General features: G+C 41.0%; 2 protein-coding genes across 2 annotated transcripts in view; one reads left to right on the top strand and one right to left on the bottom strand.

The window, feature by feature from the left end:
* LOC309609584 (uncharacterized protein) overlaps positions 1-16,830 on the top strand; it is a 136,829-nt gene extending 119,999 nt beyond the window's left edge. The window contains exon 5 of the mRNA XM_082351313.1: positions 9,924-16,830. Coding sequence (XP_082207439.1) covers positions 9,924-10,107 — 184 coding nt within the window. The 3' untranslated portion in view covers positions 10,108-16,830. The remainder of the gene's footprint in view (positions 1-9,923) is intronic.
* The window catches only part of HMGA2 (high mobility group AT-hook 2), a 135,159-nt gene continuing 125,163 nt past the window's right edge, over positions 6,840-16,835 (bottom strand). Inside the window, exon 5 of the mRNA XM_082351317.1 lies at positions 6,840-6,995. Coding sequence (XP_082207443.1) covers positions 6,948-6,995 — 48 coding nt within the window. The 3' untranslated portion in view covers positions 6,840-6,947. The remainder of the gene's footprint in view (positions 6,996-16,835) is intronic.

The raw sequence follows: 16,835 nt of genomic DNA, 5'->3' as shown, positions 1-16,835 counted from the left end.
AGTATTAGGTGGCCTGAAGAATGCTAATGAGAAGGTGAGGGGCAAAGACTGGCTGTAGAAGCGCATTTAGCTTAGCCCTGGGGGGGCTATAGCTGGAGGCTGGAATTTAGAGGGAGAACTGGAGTTAGGTGCTAGGATCTGGGAGGAGGAAGACCACCGAGAAGCCCCCTCCTCCAACGCTGTGATACATCCAACCAAGAACAAAGTCAGGAGCCTGGAGCAGCCAGGGCTGAGGGCTGGACTAAATGGCAGAAAGGAAGAGACCCCACAAGCAAACGAAGCTGCGGGGCATCAGGGACCCCTAAGACCATCGCTGTAATGGAGGTGATTTGCATTTTGCTGATTTTTCAGGGGTGATTCCTTTTAGTAACCAAATCCATTGAGATCAAACACAATGCAAACCACAGTGGGAAAAAGGAGTCTGTACCTATATTAATGATTTCCATGCATGGAATGTACAACCAAAATCGGGTTTGAAAACCTTGATACCTTTTGGACCATGTCTGTGGATATCCCTGTGTGCAAAGATCAAATAATGGTAGAAACTAGAGGAAAACATGCTAGCTTTAAGCCCACCCTGCAGCCAGAGTCCAGATAGCAGAAATAACAACCAACCCTGTATAGCACCTTCTATATGCTGAGTGCTTTTCAGCATTTCACCTATATTGACTTCTTTAATCCTCAGAACAACGTCTTTTTTTTTTGGCCACGCTGCGCACCTTGTAGCAGGGTCTCAGTTCCCTGACCAGGGATTGAACCCCAGGGCCACGGCAGTCCTAACCACCGGACTGCCAGGGAACTCCCACAACCATGCTTGTAGATAGATGCTGTTATTATTTCTATTTAAAGATGAAAAAAAACAATCCGAGAATAGTTATGTGACTTGCGAGTTAGTGGGAGAGCCAGGATTCAAACCCAGGCAGTCTAGTTCCAGAGTCCACACCTTTTGCACCATATGGGGCAACGGGATGTCTTGTCCTGTGTCCCTGGTCATCACCACCTTTGCAAGGGAGTTGAACGACCTGCATCTTTTGGAGTGATGCCGCTTAAATGGCAACTCTCTTCCTTAGATTCCTCTATGACATAGCTGACATGGCCTGCAGAAGCAGCAAACGCCAGTCAGTGACATGGCTTGGGAGGTCACTAGAGCTCCTGGGATCTCAAACATTCAGGGAGAAGTTGAGGCCGGGAGTTACAGGACTCCTCTTTCCTCCCGCCTCTCTGGGTTCTCAGAGGAAGCAGACCACTAGGGCTAGATCTGCATCTTCTATTTTTCCTCCTGCAGCAAGTTTCTTCCTAGGTAGGTAGCCCGCCCTCCCTCCACCACCCCTCCTCCACATCTAGGTTCTGGCAGTGAAGCATTTTCAAATGTTGTTACTCCATGTTTCTGAGAATGTCTGCTTAATCTAGGATTAGGGCAGCCGCAAAACAGGTGGAATCCGAAAGTGAGAAAATAATCAGATGAGAGAAGGAGAGATGGGACTAACAGATCACAAGGGGTTGGCTCAAGTACAGGGGCAGGATTAGGGTCCTGGAAGGCTGGTAGGGGTGAGGCAGGGACGACCCCTGGATGAATGAGGGTAGAGGCGGGTCTTAAGGTTGTGAATCAGGCTCAGAGGCAGGAGACAAGAACCCAACTATTATAAACTGGACACAAAGTGGGGTGCTGCTCACTGACATTAGGCCTTCCCCATAGGCTCTACCGGGACCGGGTATGAGAGTAGGACAGAGGCATGGCCTGCCTCAGCATGGATGGAGTCCTGAACGCAGAAGAGGAGGAGGAGGAGGGGTGGGGGCAGAGGGTCGTACTGCAGCCATTTCACACCTCCTTGAGGAAGAGACCAGATGGCCAAGTTTTACAGATGGCTAAACTCAGACTGTGGGTGTAGACCTCTGTTGTTGCCTTCTGACTCTGGTCGTTACCCATCTGCATTTCCTATTTCACAAGTAATTTTTATTCTTTTCAACTTCTCTTCCCCTTTTAGGCCAGATTTCTTAGAGCTGAAGAGCAATTGCTCAAGGATGACCTTGCTTAACTTGAAGAATTACTCTTGTTCAATAAAAAATTAATCTTATGTAAATAAAACTTGATAAGAAGTGCACCCATGCTGCCCTGGTCCCCTCTCTTGGGCTTCTTGTTTCCCTTTTCTGAAGTTTCATTCACTGGTCTATAATCTCAGCTTGCATCACGTCCCACGGACTAGACTGTTATTCATTCTGCAGTACTGTTATTATTGCTGCCCAGACACCTAAACCACTTACCATCCCTGAATTCACCAGAGTCGAGCACCCCTAGCCCTGTTAGAACATTCCCCTCTACCGCCAGCCCCCGCTTATGAAATGCTACACTGGCTGAGACTCAATGTCCCTGCAGCCCCAGGATCCTTCTCTGATGACGGCGCTACAGCCCTTGTGTGAGAGGACCTGCGATTTGTCTCTGATATTGGCAGAGAGTTCAAGATGCATCGAGCCACTTTCAGGGTAACTCAATAAGGTTCTATTTCCACAGCTCTCTCTTGAGTCCAGCTCCCTCAGGAGAAGTTTTGACTCTTCTGTAGGTAGGGATGAAGTCTCATTTACCTTTATTGCCCCAAATGATATCCAGTACATATTACAGGCTCCTCTGATATTTGAATGCATTGGCCGAGTTTTTGGACACCCTCCTTGAACTTAGGTTTAAACTTAAGAGATTTCTTCATAACTTTCACAAGTGTACTACTTATTGTTTGAAAGCAATACTTTAACTTTTCTAAAAAGAAAAGGAAAGAAAAGCTTACTCAGAGATCATTTAATGAGCATTAACTCTAAAATATGGGAAGTTCTTTTATCCCATTTATCTACTTATCTTATTCTGGACATAGTATGTCCTTTCTTAGTCTTTCTTTTTCAAGCCAAAGATTCTCTCTTGGTTTGTTTATTTTTGTTTTCAAGAAGTAATTTCTTCTCACGTGCTTTTCTATATTAATAAAAATGAAGAGACTAAATATGGGTTACATTAAATACATTTGGCCTGTCTATTATTAGGCTGAACTAATCATCCACCCCAGCAGGAAACAGCTTTCCCTCCTCTAAATTCTTACAGCTTGTTGCCTCAACAGTTTACTTGGTTCTTTTTGCATGCTGCCTGTATTTCTGCACCTGCATAATTTTTTTCCAAGGAGATAATATTTTGAAAGGCCTCTTGGTCTGGGACTTAAAGCATAAAGTAGGCACTCACAAAATATAGGCTGTGAAAATAAATAAATGAAGGAATGAAGTAGTAAATTTGACAATAAATTTCCTGACAGGAGATTTCTTAAAATGAACAAGCGCTTCCTAAGAACTAAACACAGAGAGTTTTAGTGACAATGGTGGCAGCACAACCCAGAGGATTTGGCTTTAAAAAATCCTGGATCTACTCCTAACCACCAGCAGAGTTATAAAGATGATCTTGAACTTGGTGGAATGATTCTGACTCAGCTTATAGGTTTTATAGAGTAAAAAGATTCCTATTCAGTAGACACTTTGTAACTTTCATTTCTTATTCTTTTCACCAAACTGTTGGACCTCTACAGATATTAAGTCAAAGATAACTGACGTATCAGTTACTCCCATTACAAACTTTGTAGATGCAGGCCTTCAATGGAAATTCTCTAGTTTTAAACTGTAGACCATTCTTCCTTTACATTTCTTTAAGGTCATCTTTGTAGCGTTAAATGTCAGGCTACGGAAGGTGAATTTAGGGCAGTTGATTTAAGAAGTATGATACAGCCTTCCCTCAGAATCCAGGGGGCATTGGTTCCAGGATCCCCTGCCCATACCAAAACCCAAGGATGCTCAAGTCCCTTATATGAAATGACTCAGTACAGTCGGCTCTAGGGAATCCGTGGTTGGTTGAATCCGCGGATTCGGAACCCGCAGAGGGCCGTCTGTACTTTAAAACTTTATGTTCGTGTGTGTAGAGGTGTGGGTGCACACAACAAAACGACTTGTGAATGTCTCTCTCCTTGACCTGTTTTGACCAAACTTTATTACTCATTTAATGGAGCCGTGACAAAGAGTAGGAATCAAAACACATGGGGATCACAGAGGCTGTTATGTTTATTGTGCAGAACAGACAGTGATAATCCACTAGAGAAATATTTTCAACAAGCAAGCGATTCAAAGTACAATCATAGACAGCAACTCTACATGAAGAACAAAGTTAGAAGACACTCAAAGAAACAGGGAGAAAGTCAACTGCAGTTCAACGTCTTGATACTTTTCTCCTGCACACATACCTAACTTGCAGAAATGGTAGAAAAGTTAAATGTCCAGTCTTACTTAGCCCGAGACCAACAACAGCAAAGAACAGTCCTATAAAATTTATCTCCCACAAAAATAAACTATATATATAAAAATTTTATGATGTTCTTACTGTTCCATTGGCCACAAGCTTTTTTCAGTATGTAAAATGAGGTATACTGGGGCTTAAGAGGTAGTAGTGTGTTTTGATTGTACAACGTATAGGAAATAAGAGAGTAATTTCATCAGAGATGGAAACTGCCGGGTGCTCTGAGTTTGGCCAACACGAGCAACTGCTTTAGTTTTATGAGCTGGCCAGTGAGGTTTCAAAAGGCCCAACCCAAGATACGGAATGGGGCTTTTTATGAGCCACTGTTTAGTTGCTTATTTAATGCACAGTTAACAGTAATGTTGAGTTTTAATTCTCTCCATAGCTCCTTTGGTGATTCACAACAGTGAGCAATCTGCCAGTCTCAGAGAGGTATGTGGCCTTTGAAACTACCTCCCTGAAGCGGCTGGAAGAGAGATGGTTTTGAGTTTCATTTGGCATCAGTACTAAAAGCCAGACTGACACAAGCCGTCATGAGAAGCTACCTCTTGGCCCAGTTGATAATACCATGTTAAAAAGTCAGCACACTCACTAGGAGAGAAAGGAATAAAAACTCTACATAAGAAGCGTTTAAAATAAACCTGGCTGAGACATATTACAAAAATCACATTTGTGTAAAATACATGAAAATATCTGTCAAGCATTTTCTCATATTCAACTAATCTTCAAAACACATATTTTTGATTGCATCATGCAAAAGCTGAGCTTGTTGCATCTCACCTACAAAGCTTCAAGTTTCTTTGAAGGTTGGCTTTATTTTATTTATTTGCAAAAAAGTATGTAAAAACGTGTTCCTTTCTATCAAAAGCCTTTTACAAAAATAGTTTTGACGAGGGTTAGCTGCAGTCTGAACTATTTCAAACAATGACAAAAATGAATGCTGCAAGTAACAAGTTCATTCCTTTTGAAGTCTGGAGGTAGGTCTTTGCAAGTCAATTAGTCCATTTCCTTAAACAATTCATGTGAGGTACAAACTTGGAGGGTGATATTTAAACATTACAGTCAAATTTTGTGGGATGTGTAGTGTAAGGAGGAAAAATATCCTTAAGAACCTAGGAGCGACTTGGTTAAAAAAAAATTCAAGTTAATGTGGAAAATCTAGCAGAGAAGCTGAAACAAGTATTTGTAAAATTTTAATTAAAAAAAAAAAACCATAGAAAAATACATAGCCATGCTGAAACACAGTAAGGAGACTGCTTCTTTAACTGTAACTAAGTGTACACAAAGAACTGTAGATGATTAGCATCACCTACCCATTACTTTTTTTTCTTGCATTGCTTGTGTATAGCAGCATGTAGTAAGTACTAAACTGTAAATTAACTGTAACATTCAGAGGTAGTATTGAGCAGTGGGGATGTATTGCATCTCTGGCTAAAAGTGCAGTTTGAGTGAAGAGATGGTGAGCTGAAATCAGAGTAAAGCACCTCAGCCAACCATCCTATGTCAAAACGTATTACTTGAAGTAACACATAAGCTTCATTTGAGGTAAGTGGTATTTAGGTCTTTCACAGAAACTGATACACAACGGAGAGAGAGAGAGAGCCTGCTTTTTTGTTGTCGTTGTTCTTTAAATTGTAGTATAAACTAGAGCAAAAGAAATTTGGATTTCGCTCCTCCCACCTCATAATCCAGGTGAGTTCATCATGCATTATTCTGTTGTACCTTTTCATTAAATTACAAAGAGGATAATTTTACTTGTCTAGGTTCCTTAAAATGCTTTGAGGCTGACAAGTGTGATTTATTGCTAAATGGCATTTGGCTCTGTAGGAAGTAGATTCTACCCGGATGAGGGTTCCTGAAAAAAAAAAATGAGGGCCGTGAGTAAATTTATTACTCCTGCTGATATGTGTGGCATCCATAAATAAAGGAGTTGGCAATCTGAGTTTGCTGACTTCCCTTTTTGAAAAGTGAACATCACCTTTTCTGGTTTGTTAAGCTGGATGAAAGGATACATCAGCATTTCGTCTCATTTAGAAATAAAAGTAAAAATTAAAAAAAAAAAATCATCAAGTAAGTGTCTACAAGGTTACATGAAAAAGAGAGAAGTAGTATCTAGTCCTATCTTTGGTGTTCTAAATAGAAGCTTCACTACTGCGAGCGGGCTGGGTGGTGTCTGAGGCGTCCAGTGTCTCCCACCGCGCCTCTCCTAGAGGAATGCCCGGCGTCACACGGGTGACACGTTTCTGGTTTGGGTGCAGTGATTGACTAAACCCGATTCAGAGGTTCTTCTCACCCACCCACTCCTGCTTATCAGATCCACAAACTATTAGTAGGTTAAGGAAAAAGAGAACAGTAATTAAAAGTTGCATTGTTAAACTGTGTCCCCTGTGTTTACAGCAGTTTTTCACTAAACCTGGGACCGTGAAGGGATTACAAAGAAGGTGATTAATATAGTCCTTTTTAAGGTTACGTGACTTCTCCCCCCACCCCCGCCCCGCCCCCGCCCCGCCCCGCCCCCTAACCCCAGATGAAAGTGGAAAGACCATGGCGACAGAGAGTTAAGTGGTCACTGCAGTGTCTTCTCCCTTCAAAAGATCCAACTGCTGCTGAGGTAGAAATTGAATGTTGGCGCCCCCTAATCCTCTTCCGCAGACTCTTGTGAGGATGTCTCTTCGGTCTCCTCCTGGAACACACAAAGGGCACAACCATTACACTGTGTGGGCTGTTCAGACAAACAGTTCAGAGGTGACCTGTTTCCACAGCACATTATGCTGGCTTCAAAAGAGGATGCGGATGATTGGCAAGCCCCCTCGTTCCCAGGGCTTCTTAAACCGTAATTGAGGAATCAAGGTGTTGTTTTTTCCCAGAGCAGTCATTAGCCACTGTTGACTTAAGGCTTGACATCATGGCGGCTGCTCAGCAAATTCAATTGTCTGCCATCCAGAGAATGTCAGGCCCGTGTGAGCTTACTCACCAATCAGAGGGAAAAAAGAAATGGATAAATTTTTCCCGACAGCATGCCAGTCATCACTTTTAAAAACCAGCAAATCAAGTGAAGGGGATCTGTTCTTAAGGGACAAAGAAAACGCGTCCTGCAGATATTGGTAATCATAGCTGATGCTCTTAGGGACTGGCTGTTATTATTCCCATTTTACAGGTGAGAAAATCAAGGCACAGTAAGTCGTATACCTGAAGTCACAGAGCAAGTCGAGCCAGGCTTTGGGCAGAGTCAGACGGGTGTTGGCAGCTGTGTGTAATCAGGATGCCACTGCCATGTACCAGAGGCAGCGTGAGGGCAGAATCGAGCCTGAGAAAGGGCTGCAAGAGCTGACGACTCACTTCCTTTCCAAATGGATTTCCTCCTTCTTGTATTTATTAAAGCACATTTTAAGACAATGACCAAAGTTTGGCATTAACTGCTCAATCTCAATACTAAATCCACACTGACCAAACATTTAATGGTGGTTTGGCCAAGCAGAGAAAATCTAATATATATGTTTTTGCAGGGCCTCCTCTTCCTATAAATCTAATTTCTCCTTCTCTTTTCCTTTTTCTGATTCCGTATGGCTCTGGAATTTGTTGGAATTTCTGCAAGCCGGCTTGAGCTGCAAAGTTCTCTTTCCTTCTGCTTATTTAACAAACGTGCAGTACCTTTCAGGACATGGGTGGTAAAGCGGAGACAATAAACATTTCTGATAAAAGCGTCCTTAGTGAGGGGATGATTTTTATCAAATGCTGTACATTGTCTCATAAGACGGCATGTGAAAAAGATCTGGGAGAAGAGGTAAACATTCCCTCCTGCAGCAAACTTTAAGAATGGCCAGCTTAAAACAGCTTATAACAGTCTTCATACTTTAATAGATTTGATTTTCCACATGGCTTCATTTTGTCTGGGTGGCTAACTGACACAATTTATACCTCTCTTCCTTTCCCAGGTCACTACAGTACACCATTCAGTAAAGCATGCCTTAAAGCTTGTCTGCGTTATATGACCAAACTTCCATTCATTAGTGTTTGAAACACTTCAGCTGTGAAGGAACTCCTAAATGCTACCATGTGTGACGCTTTTGCGTAAAAGCAGCAAACGGGAGGGAAAAAAACCCCACATGAACGGGTACTCACATGCTCGCATGAATGCGTGCACGCGGACACACGGACACATACACACACACACACACTCTATCCTGGGCTTTAACCACAGGCCACTGCTTACTGCAAACCCTTTGCAAAAGGTTTCAAACGTTCTCTTCCCCCAAGACTGAAGGAGCTGTAAATCCTGGGAATAAACACACACACAAATGAATGGATTACAGCTTAAAAAATATAACCACCGCAGCATCAAGTCATGAGATTTCACACCGGTTTTGTTTAGTCTGCTTTGGGTTATGTGGGAAACGTGGAACGTTTGAAGCTACCTCGCATCTGCTCCCAACCCCCAAACGGCAGGCTTCACATATTTAAGCAGCACGTTTATACCTCTTGACAGGCAACAGGCCATGACCCTGAGATTCTCTATGGAGTCCTGGCCACAAAGGAGGATGTAGCAGGATCAAAGCCACGGACGGACGTGAGAGAGACAAGCCAAGGTTCAGCTGCCCTCTGACCTTGTTTTTTCACTTAATATTTAAATTGCAGAAAGTCATTAAGCTGTTCGGCAGATACACTCTTCACCGTCCCCAAACGACTCACTTCTCATTATGACAGGAGGTGTGGACTCAGGTAACTACCCTGAAACAGACCACAGAGTACACGCCGGCAGATATATGTGGTTCCTTCTTCGCCTGGTTAACAAATTAATAGAACGCAGTCAAGCTGGAAACCCCCCTGGATGGAGCTGTAATTATTCCATTTCTAACTGCTCGAGTTTTCTAGACTATCTGGAAACCAAAGTACTTCCAAATCCGGAAGGAAATCGAATTTTCAGGCCATGAACTTACAAAGACCTTGTAGTAGACGGAATGTGATCAGCTTTTCAAAACCTTCCCAGAAACTTTGCTTGATCTGAGCTCTTGAAGCTCCTGATATGTAAGTGGTTTATTCAAATCCCTTAGACACAACTCAGCTGAAAATGATGGTCCCTCATCCTCATCTTGTTTCCTTTACTTAACGCTTCTTAACACAACATGGAGAGTTGTTTTATTTCCACCGACACTGAAATGCTTCTACTAGTAGCTGTCAGTTACTACTGGGTACATAACTAGGATGTCAGAGGGTGGGAGCCTCACTCCGTCAAACTTTTGGAGGTCATGCGGCTCTCACACGCTCAGAACGATGCTTTTCTCCATGTTTGGTCCTTGGAGAGCTCTCTCTTCCTGGCATGGCCCTGACTGGCCATCCTCCAAAGGACGGCATGGCTGCCAAGTGGACGATGTTGGCGGGGCATGTGGCACCTGTCACCTCTGCAAGACCCAGTTCTCACCTTCCCAGTGACTTGGCCCTTTGCTACATGTATGGCTGCTGTGACAAAAGTGTGCATGTAATTAAGAGAAGGAAAAACCCTCTTCGTTTTTTTCGTTTTGGTTCCACAATTTACTGAATTGGGGCAGGTGACTTGGCAGCAGATTGCGAGATAAGGCTGGGAGAGAAGAGTTCTTGCTTTTTTCCCTCCCAGGAGCCATGTGGGTCATGGATGCACGAAGATGGAGTCGGGAAATCCATGTTCAGCTGCCCTGTCATGGCTGACCAGACTTCACACAGGGCCCTTCTGCGGTGCAAAGAGTGGACAGGAGCCGGTGACGAAGGGAATAAGCCATCAGGTTCTGACGTCCCCCAGGGATCTTTTCATAGCAGAGTAGTTGGTAGGGACCCTTGAGATTCAATCCTCCTCAGTTAACTTAGAAGACACTGCCATTTACTGCAGATGATAGCTTGCAACTTGAGGTATTTATTTAAATTGCTTCATGTTCGCAACATACGCCCAAAGGATCTTGGAGCTTGGGTAGCCCCCCAAGAGCAGCTCTGAGACACTAAGGAGGTGGAGAGACCGTAGCCAAGCATTCTCCACATCTCATTAGGGGCTGGCTGGTGAGGTGAGAAGGCCAAGCTGCCACAGTCTGGTCAAGGAGGCTTAGCGTTGGAATGGGGCTTCACGAACGTAGGATAAAAGGACTTTTCAAAGTGAAAGTGCACAGTGACATTTTTATGAGTACCAGCCATTAAGGCCTCTAAATACTGAACAGCCCCCAGCCATCCACTCAGTTACCTTACAAAGACCACTGAGGCTGTACCACACTTGGGTGAAACGTGGATTTTTTTGGCAGAAAACTGAAGAGAAGGAAAAGAAAGTGGGCAGAGTTGGAGAACTATATTTTTATTATGACTACTGGAAAAATTGCACTCATTTTGCCTTAGTCTTTCTTTTGTTCCCCCAAAAAAGGAATTTAATACGTGTAACTCTTTCATTGCTTTCATTACGCTTGTGGGAAAAAAACCCCACTAAAACCTAGAAAACTGCACCTATCTCCATCCTTTTAATTTGGTTCAGCACAATGCATGTGGTGTATACCCTTGGGTACACTTCTGCTAACTTATTCAAAAGGAGGAAGAAGACATCCCAATATCCACCCTGATCCCCTAATGTTGGATGGAATTTTTCAATGTCTTAGGCGTTTAACCATAGATGTTACCACACAGGCACCGGTGAGGGTGTGCGCTGGAGGAAGGTTCAGTGTTTAATGTGACAGCTGAAGCTCTGGGTTTAATTTTCAGATGCAGACTAAACAGCAGATCCGCAGTGGAAAGGAGGCCAGCGGACTTTAAATGGAACCGAGAAGTGGAAATACTCTCCCCGCAAACTTTAGGAGTGCTGTCACCATGATGCCCCTCTTTGTGTGTATAAGGAGTGCAAAGTCATAGAAGTCCACGTCAGCTTTAATAAATCCTTGTTTTTTCCCCTTGGTTGCAAAGAATTCTGTAACTCTCTTATCATAAAATGCTGTAGGCTACAAATACATCTGTAATTTAAGCTGTCTTGCCAGTAAACCTACCAATACCTGGTAATTTAGGAAGCGTAGTTATGGTTTAATGACATTCTTTTTGTCATCTTAGTATGTCCAGTTCCTTAAGCACTCAGAATGCCACACTCACGAGTGTTTCACGTTCGTGACTATCTCGAGCCAATCCTGCCGGAACAGAAATAATGGGCTCTCCTCAGCAGCAGTGACCAGAAACAAGTTTTCAAGTTCCATCTGCAGCTAAGTGACCCTCAAGACCACAAAGCGGACTCTTTCTATTTCTGGGTCAGATATTTTAATTTAAAATGGATTGGGGCTGTTTAACTTAAGGGAAAATGATTATTTCCTCCAACTAGGAAAACTTTATATCACAGTTTAAAAAAACATATCCACTGGAACCTACATAAACCCTATGATCAGGCAAGTGCAAGGGATTCTGGTAGAAACGGTAGGGGGGAAATATGTTTTTCAAAAGGAGACTTTAGAAGTTGGGATATTTACGGTATTTGTACCTGATCTTTTTTTTTTTTTTTTTTAAATTTTAGTTTTATGTATTGGGTTGGCCAAAAAGTTCGCTCAGGTTTTTCATGTTACGGAAAAACCCGAACAAACTTTTTGGCCAATCCAATATATACAAATATACAAGCATCTACCTTGCATGTGCTACCATCAATGTAATAAAGCCAGTATAAGGTCTTATTGGGGGATATTTGAAGTAAAGAAGGTTGATCCTAGATGTCACTGACCACAGGCACCAACCCTGGCATTAATGGGTGTATAACTTGTGCCTTATTCTCACTGTGTCAGACCGGTAAGGAGAATACTCATCTCGCTGCCCAGCAGGGTGTGAGAAAAAAATGTGACAACCAAATGGGAAAACTTTGAAAAAAAGCGTAAAAATCCTGTAAGACTACAGTGTGGAGCTTTGATGATTAATTATAGCTACTCATTCTGTGTTTCTTTCTTTACCTGTGATTCAATGATAGATTGTTGAGAAAGAAAGGAAAAAAAAAAACCCTATTATTAAACAATGCCTCCTAAATAAAACAAAATAAGACATCTTAGATTTGTAAAATACACTCCTGTTTGTCTTGTTCATGCCTCTGGTCAGAGTTCCATCACTGAAAATATTGTAAACAGAGGTAATATTTATCCCTGGGATACTACGAATTTCTTTCCTGGGATGAAAGACTATTTAAAAATATCTTCAGGAGGGAGTCACATTTTTCAGATAGGGAATTCATTTTATGTATAAACTAACTGCAAGTTTCAGGATCCTGGAAGTCACGATTTCTGAGGATCACAAGCTTGATCAATTTTCCATGCCAGATCTAATTCGTACTGAAGGAGTCTCATGTTTAAAAAATAGCTAAAGATGCAGCAAAAAGATTTTCACATGAAGGAAGCACTCAGAAGAAGGAAATTTATTCCAACATTTCCAAAATTGTTGAGGAATGTTCTTCCTTTTATGCAGAGTAGTTTTAAATAAAAGTGGATAGATTAAAGGCTGCTTAGTGGTTATATTCTGGATATGTTTATTAATGGCATAGATTAGGAGAACCTTCTCTCTTTGTTTTCCATGTGTATAAAATTTTTCATAACTTGTATTTGTTGCCAGGGAACAGAACATTTCTGGGTTTTAATCATTATTGCACCAAACATTTTTCATTATCCTGAGATAGGACTTTTGAATAAGATTATGAAAATATCAGTAATAATACTAAGCTAACAAATAATTCTTCAATAAGACATTTCAGTGTCCAGCAAACATTCTCTGAAGGTACAGAAAGTTTCTTGGATAAAGCCACATATTTCTATTCAAACATTAAGGAATTTCTTAGAAAGGCCATGTTTTAAAGCCAGTTACTATTTATTCATATTAATTTGGGTCAGCAAGTTTGGATAATAAGAAGAAAGCTTACATATTGAATAAATAATCGGTTTTTATCCAATTCACATCAAAATGCACAGGAAAAGCATTCTGCAATATGCACAGAAAAGCAGGCAGACATGGCCATTTTATTTTTAGCCTAATCCACAGGCTTTACCACACAGTTAAAAACAATCACACTTAAAAAAAAAAAAAAAACTCCTATGGGAAATCTGTCAAGTCCAGAAATACTATATTTTGCCTTTTGGAGTTTTATATCTTGCCTCAAATTGAGTGATGTTCTTTCACTTCCGTTAGAAGTTTATGTCATCTCTGTAAGACATTCCCTGCCAAGAAACAGCTGACTTCATCTTGCCAATATTCCTTTATTACAACTAAGCTAATGACTTCATATGTTTACGGTTAATAATCATTTTGATATGCTTCCTCTGCCTTACCCGTGTGCTGCTATATCCTTGAGCCACTTTATTATAAGAGTTAAATGTTGCTTTCTACTTGGTTCTCCTCTTCCCTTGACCTTTGCAATGTCAGAGGTCAGAGGTTAAAATCAAAAAGTATTTCCTATACAACAAAACAGTCCCACTCAGGGCAGGCTTTGATATAATTCTTCATGTTTTGCCAGTTGGTACCAAACATTTACTGGCCCACAAAATGTTTTACCAGCTCAGAAGGGCGTAAGTTGGAAAATAACGAAATCAGTACTCTTTATGACTTAAGCGGTATAAATCACTATTCTCCCTGAGTGAGTAGAGAGTGCCTCTTTTCTTCAAGTCTGATTTATGATGAACTATTGACTGTACTGGCCAAGATACCATGTAAAGGATGAGTGTGAGAGTGAGAACTCTCCTTTCTTCCTCCTTCCTCCCTTGTACGTCTAGACTGAAAGCCCCCAGGAAAAATGCCTTCTTTGAGAACAAGATGTTGACTGCAATTCATCAACCTGCTTGTCCCAAAATGAAATCTCTCATTTTGCTTTAAACAATGTTTAGGTTGTCTGAAATATAAACATCCTTAAAACTGCCCTTGAAGTCTCTGTAAAAACATTCAGCTTTTTTTTTTTTTTTTTTTTTAAGGGGGGGAAGTCCCGTGATAACCAAGGCTTACCGAGATTTCTTTGCCCCGATACACACCACCCACAGAAGATGTTACTCCCAGGTAAAAGCTCTATTTCGAAACAGAAAGCTTTGTTTCCAGTCTTTTAGAAACTGAAAACTTTCCAGTTCTCTCACTGGGAAGTTGAAAAGGAGCAGGTTTCTACCTGTCTTAATTGCTAGAGGTGTAGCTTGCCAGGGCTGTACAACAATGAGGAAATTGGGTTGAAAGGAAGGAGAACTTAGGGTTTTTAAAAGCTGTTTTTACCCTTTGGGTAGGGCTCAGGTGAGAAAATATGTCTGAATTATATATAAGGACTCACTTCTAATCTCAGTTTAAAGCCTTAAAAGGGGGAAATCAAGAGACAATAAGATATCTAATAAACCAGCAAGATCTTTTCAGAAGTCTGAGATGGAGTGAGATTTTTTTCTTATCAAAATAAAAACTTGAGGAACAAAGCCCGCTCTATCAATAATAATAACCTGATACACTATGGGATTTCTCTTCTAAAAACAACAGCAGCAGAAACAAAACGTACCACTGTTTCCTACTCAAGTTGAGAATGTAATCCATGTGGCTGAGAAATCAACTTTCAAATTGCTAAAAAACTAGGAAATTAGCTAATTTCTTACTTTATCACTTTAAATGAAAATATAGTAGAGTTCTCCAGTAAGCTTTGTTTTCACTGGTTTTGGAATTTAAAAAAAACAGTTAACGTAAATATTAGAGATTTTCCCCTTTAGATTTTTAAGATTATTAAGGTTTGCAGCTGATGGTACCTGGTGGACTTCCCAAGCACAAACCCCCGCAGTAGGGTTTTCCTTAAATTTTTATTCCTCTCAAGATGCATGTACTTATGTACACAAATGCGCATGAATGAGATTTATCATAACCCTGAATTTGTCTCCTCAGAATGAATTGTGACTTTCTGCAACCCAGTTTCAAGAAGTGGCATCCTTGAAGTTCTGAGGTTTCAGAATTTGATGGCATTAGGATACTTTAGAAGAGAGTCTTTGTACTTCCACACATATGGAATTACATACAAGCCAAGTGATTCTAACTGCTTTAGTCCTAATGATAGGATGTAGCAATCACCATAAAATTTCCCCCAAGTTAAAAAAATCCTTATTTTAAAAAGATGCAATGAAAACACTTGAGGTCCAAAAGATAGTAGTTTTGAACTATTTAGAATTCTAACATTTTTGAGAATACAAATCTCTGGAAATAAAAAACCTAGCATACAAAAATAAGTCAGAATGTAATAATACTCCCTGGAATGTATACAAGTCTCTTCAAAATGTTCTTGGGAGTAAGGTAAGATGCATTGTTATTATCCGAGTTCATAGATGGATACATAGGGAACAGAAAGATTAATTCAGCCATTCATGGGGCCAGAAAGCAAAACCTAGGTCTCCTTATACACTGCTGAGTCCTTTTCTTGGGATGTAAAATATTTAATTGTGCTAAAATTTTCGCCACCTCAAAACAGGACCTGAATGTAACCCCTCAAAGTAGTGTTGATGAAGAAAGGATATGAGCCTGAGTTAATCCAGACTGCTACATGGAAAAGCCATCTGGGAGGGTATTTTGAAAGAAACAGATGGAAAAGGAAGAGATTCTTTTGAATGTGATGTAAAATTTACATTATCCTCCATGAACTTCTGTGTAGTCCCCATGTTTATATAATTCATCACTGTGTCCTTAGACAATATAGATTAGGAAGCCCAATGAGCTCATGTTCTTTTTTCTGAGTCTGAACTCTCCTTTCAAGGGCAAATCTGGAGCAGGGTCTGTAGATCTGTAACACAGCCAGATTGATCAGTGAGGACCAACCCAATCCATCTGTGGTTTCTTTGATATGCCTGATTCTCTTAGGACAAAAATTTATGATGTCACTTACATCATTTCTTGGTATATTACTGCCCAATTTGCAGTCAGTTTCAGCCACATTGATAATCTCCACCAATGATTTATCTGTCTCTGCCTCTTTACTTTTGAATATGCCATTCATCTCATCTGTAACATCTTCCTTTCTTTCCCTAATCTATGTCTTCATTTTCTCTTCTGAGGCTAAACAACAACAACAAAATTGAAACTCTTCCGGGGATCATCCCTTTAAGCAACACATGGCATTCCACTCATTCATCTGTATCCCATTGTGCGTCATATAGATTGATATTCTGTGCTCATTTGCTCAACAAATGTTCAAATGTCTTCTCATGTGTGTTCACTGAGTATCTTCATCCCTGGCTCTACATTAGACTCACTTGAGGAGTTCATAAAAAATACTAAAGCTTGGGTTTCCAGACCAAATAATCAGAATCACTGAAGGGTGGGGCTAGTGGTGTGTAGGTAAATGTTCAACAACTTGCTCTCCAGTAAAAAAAAAAAAAGTCCTGATTTGTAGTATTTTCCAATTTCCGCGGTGTAAATACTCCTACCATAGTGGATTTCAAGTTACCTACTTGACATCAGTAAATATAGAATTTGGAAGAGATACAGCTGCCTCACAAGGGCTGGTTCCAGCACATACCACTGGGTAGGGTTCAGGATGTACACACACACACACACACACACACACACACAC

Source organism: Balaenoptera borealis (assembly GCF_965194805.1).
Source record: "Balaenoptera borealis genome assembly, chromosome: 13".
Classification (NCBI taxonomy): Eukaryota; Metazoa; Chordata; class Mammalia; order Artiodactyla; family Balaenopteridae; genus Balaenoptera; species Balaenoptera borealis.
This window is presented reverse-complemented; position numbering and strand designations above follow the sequence as displayed.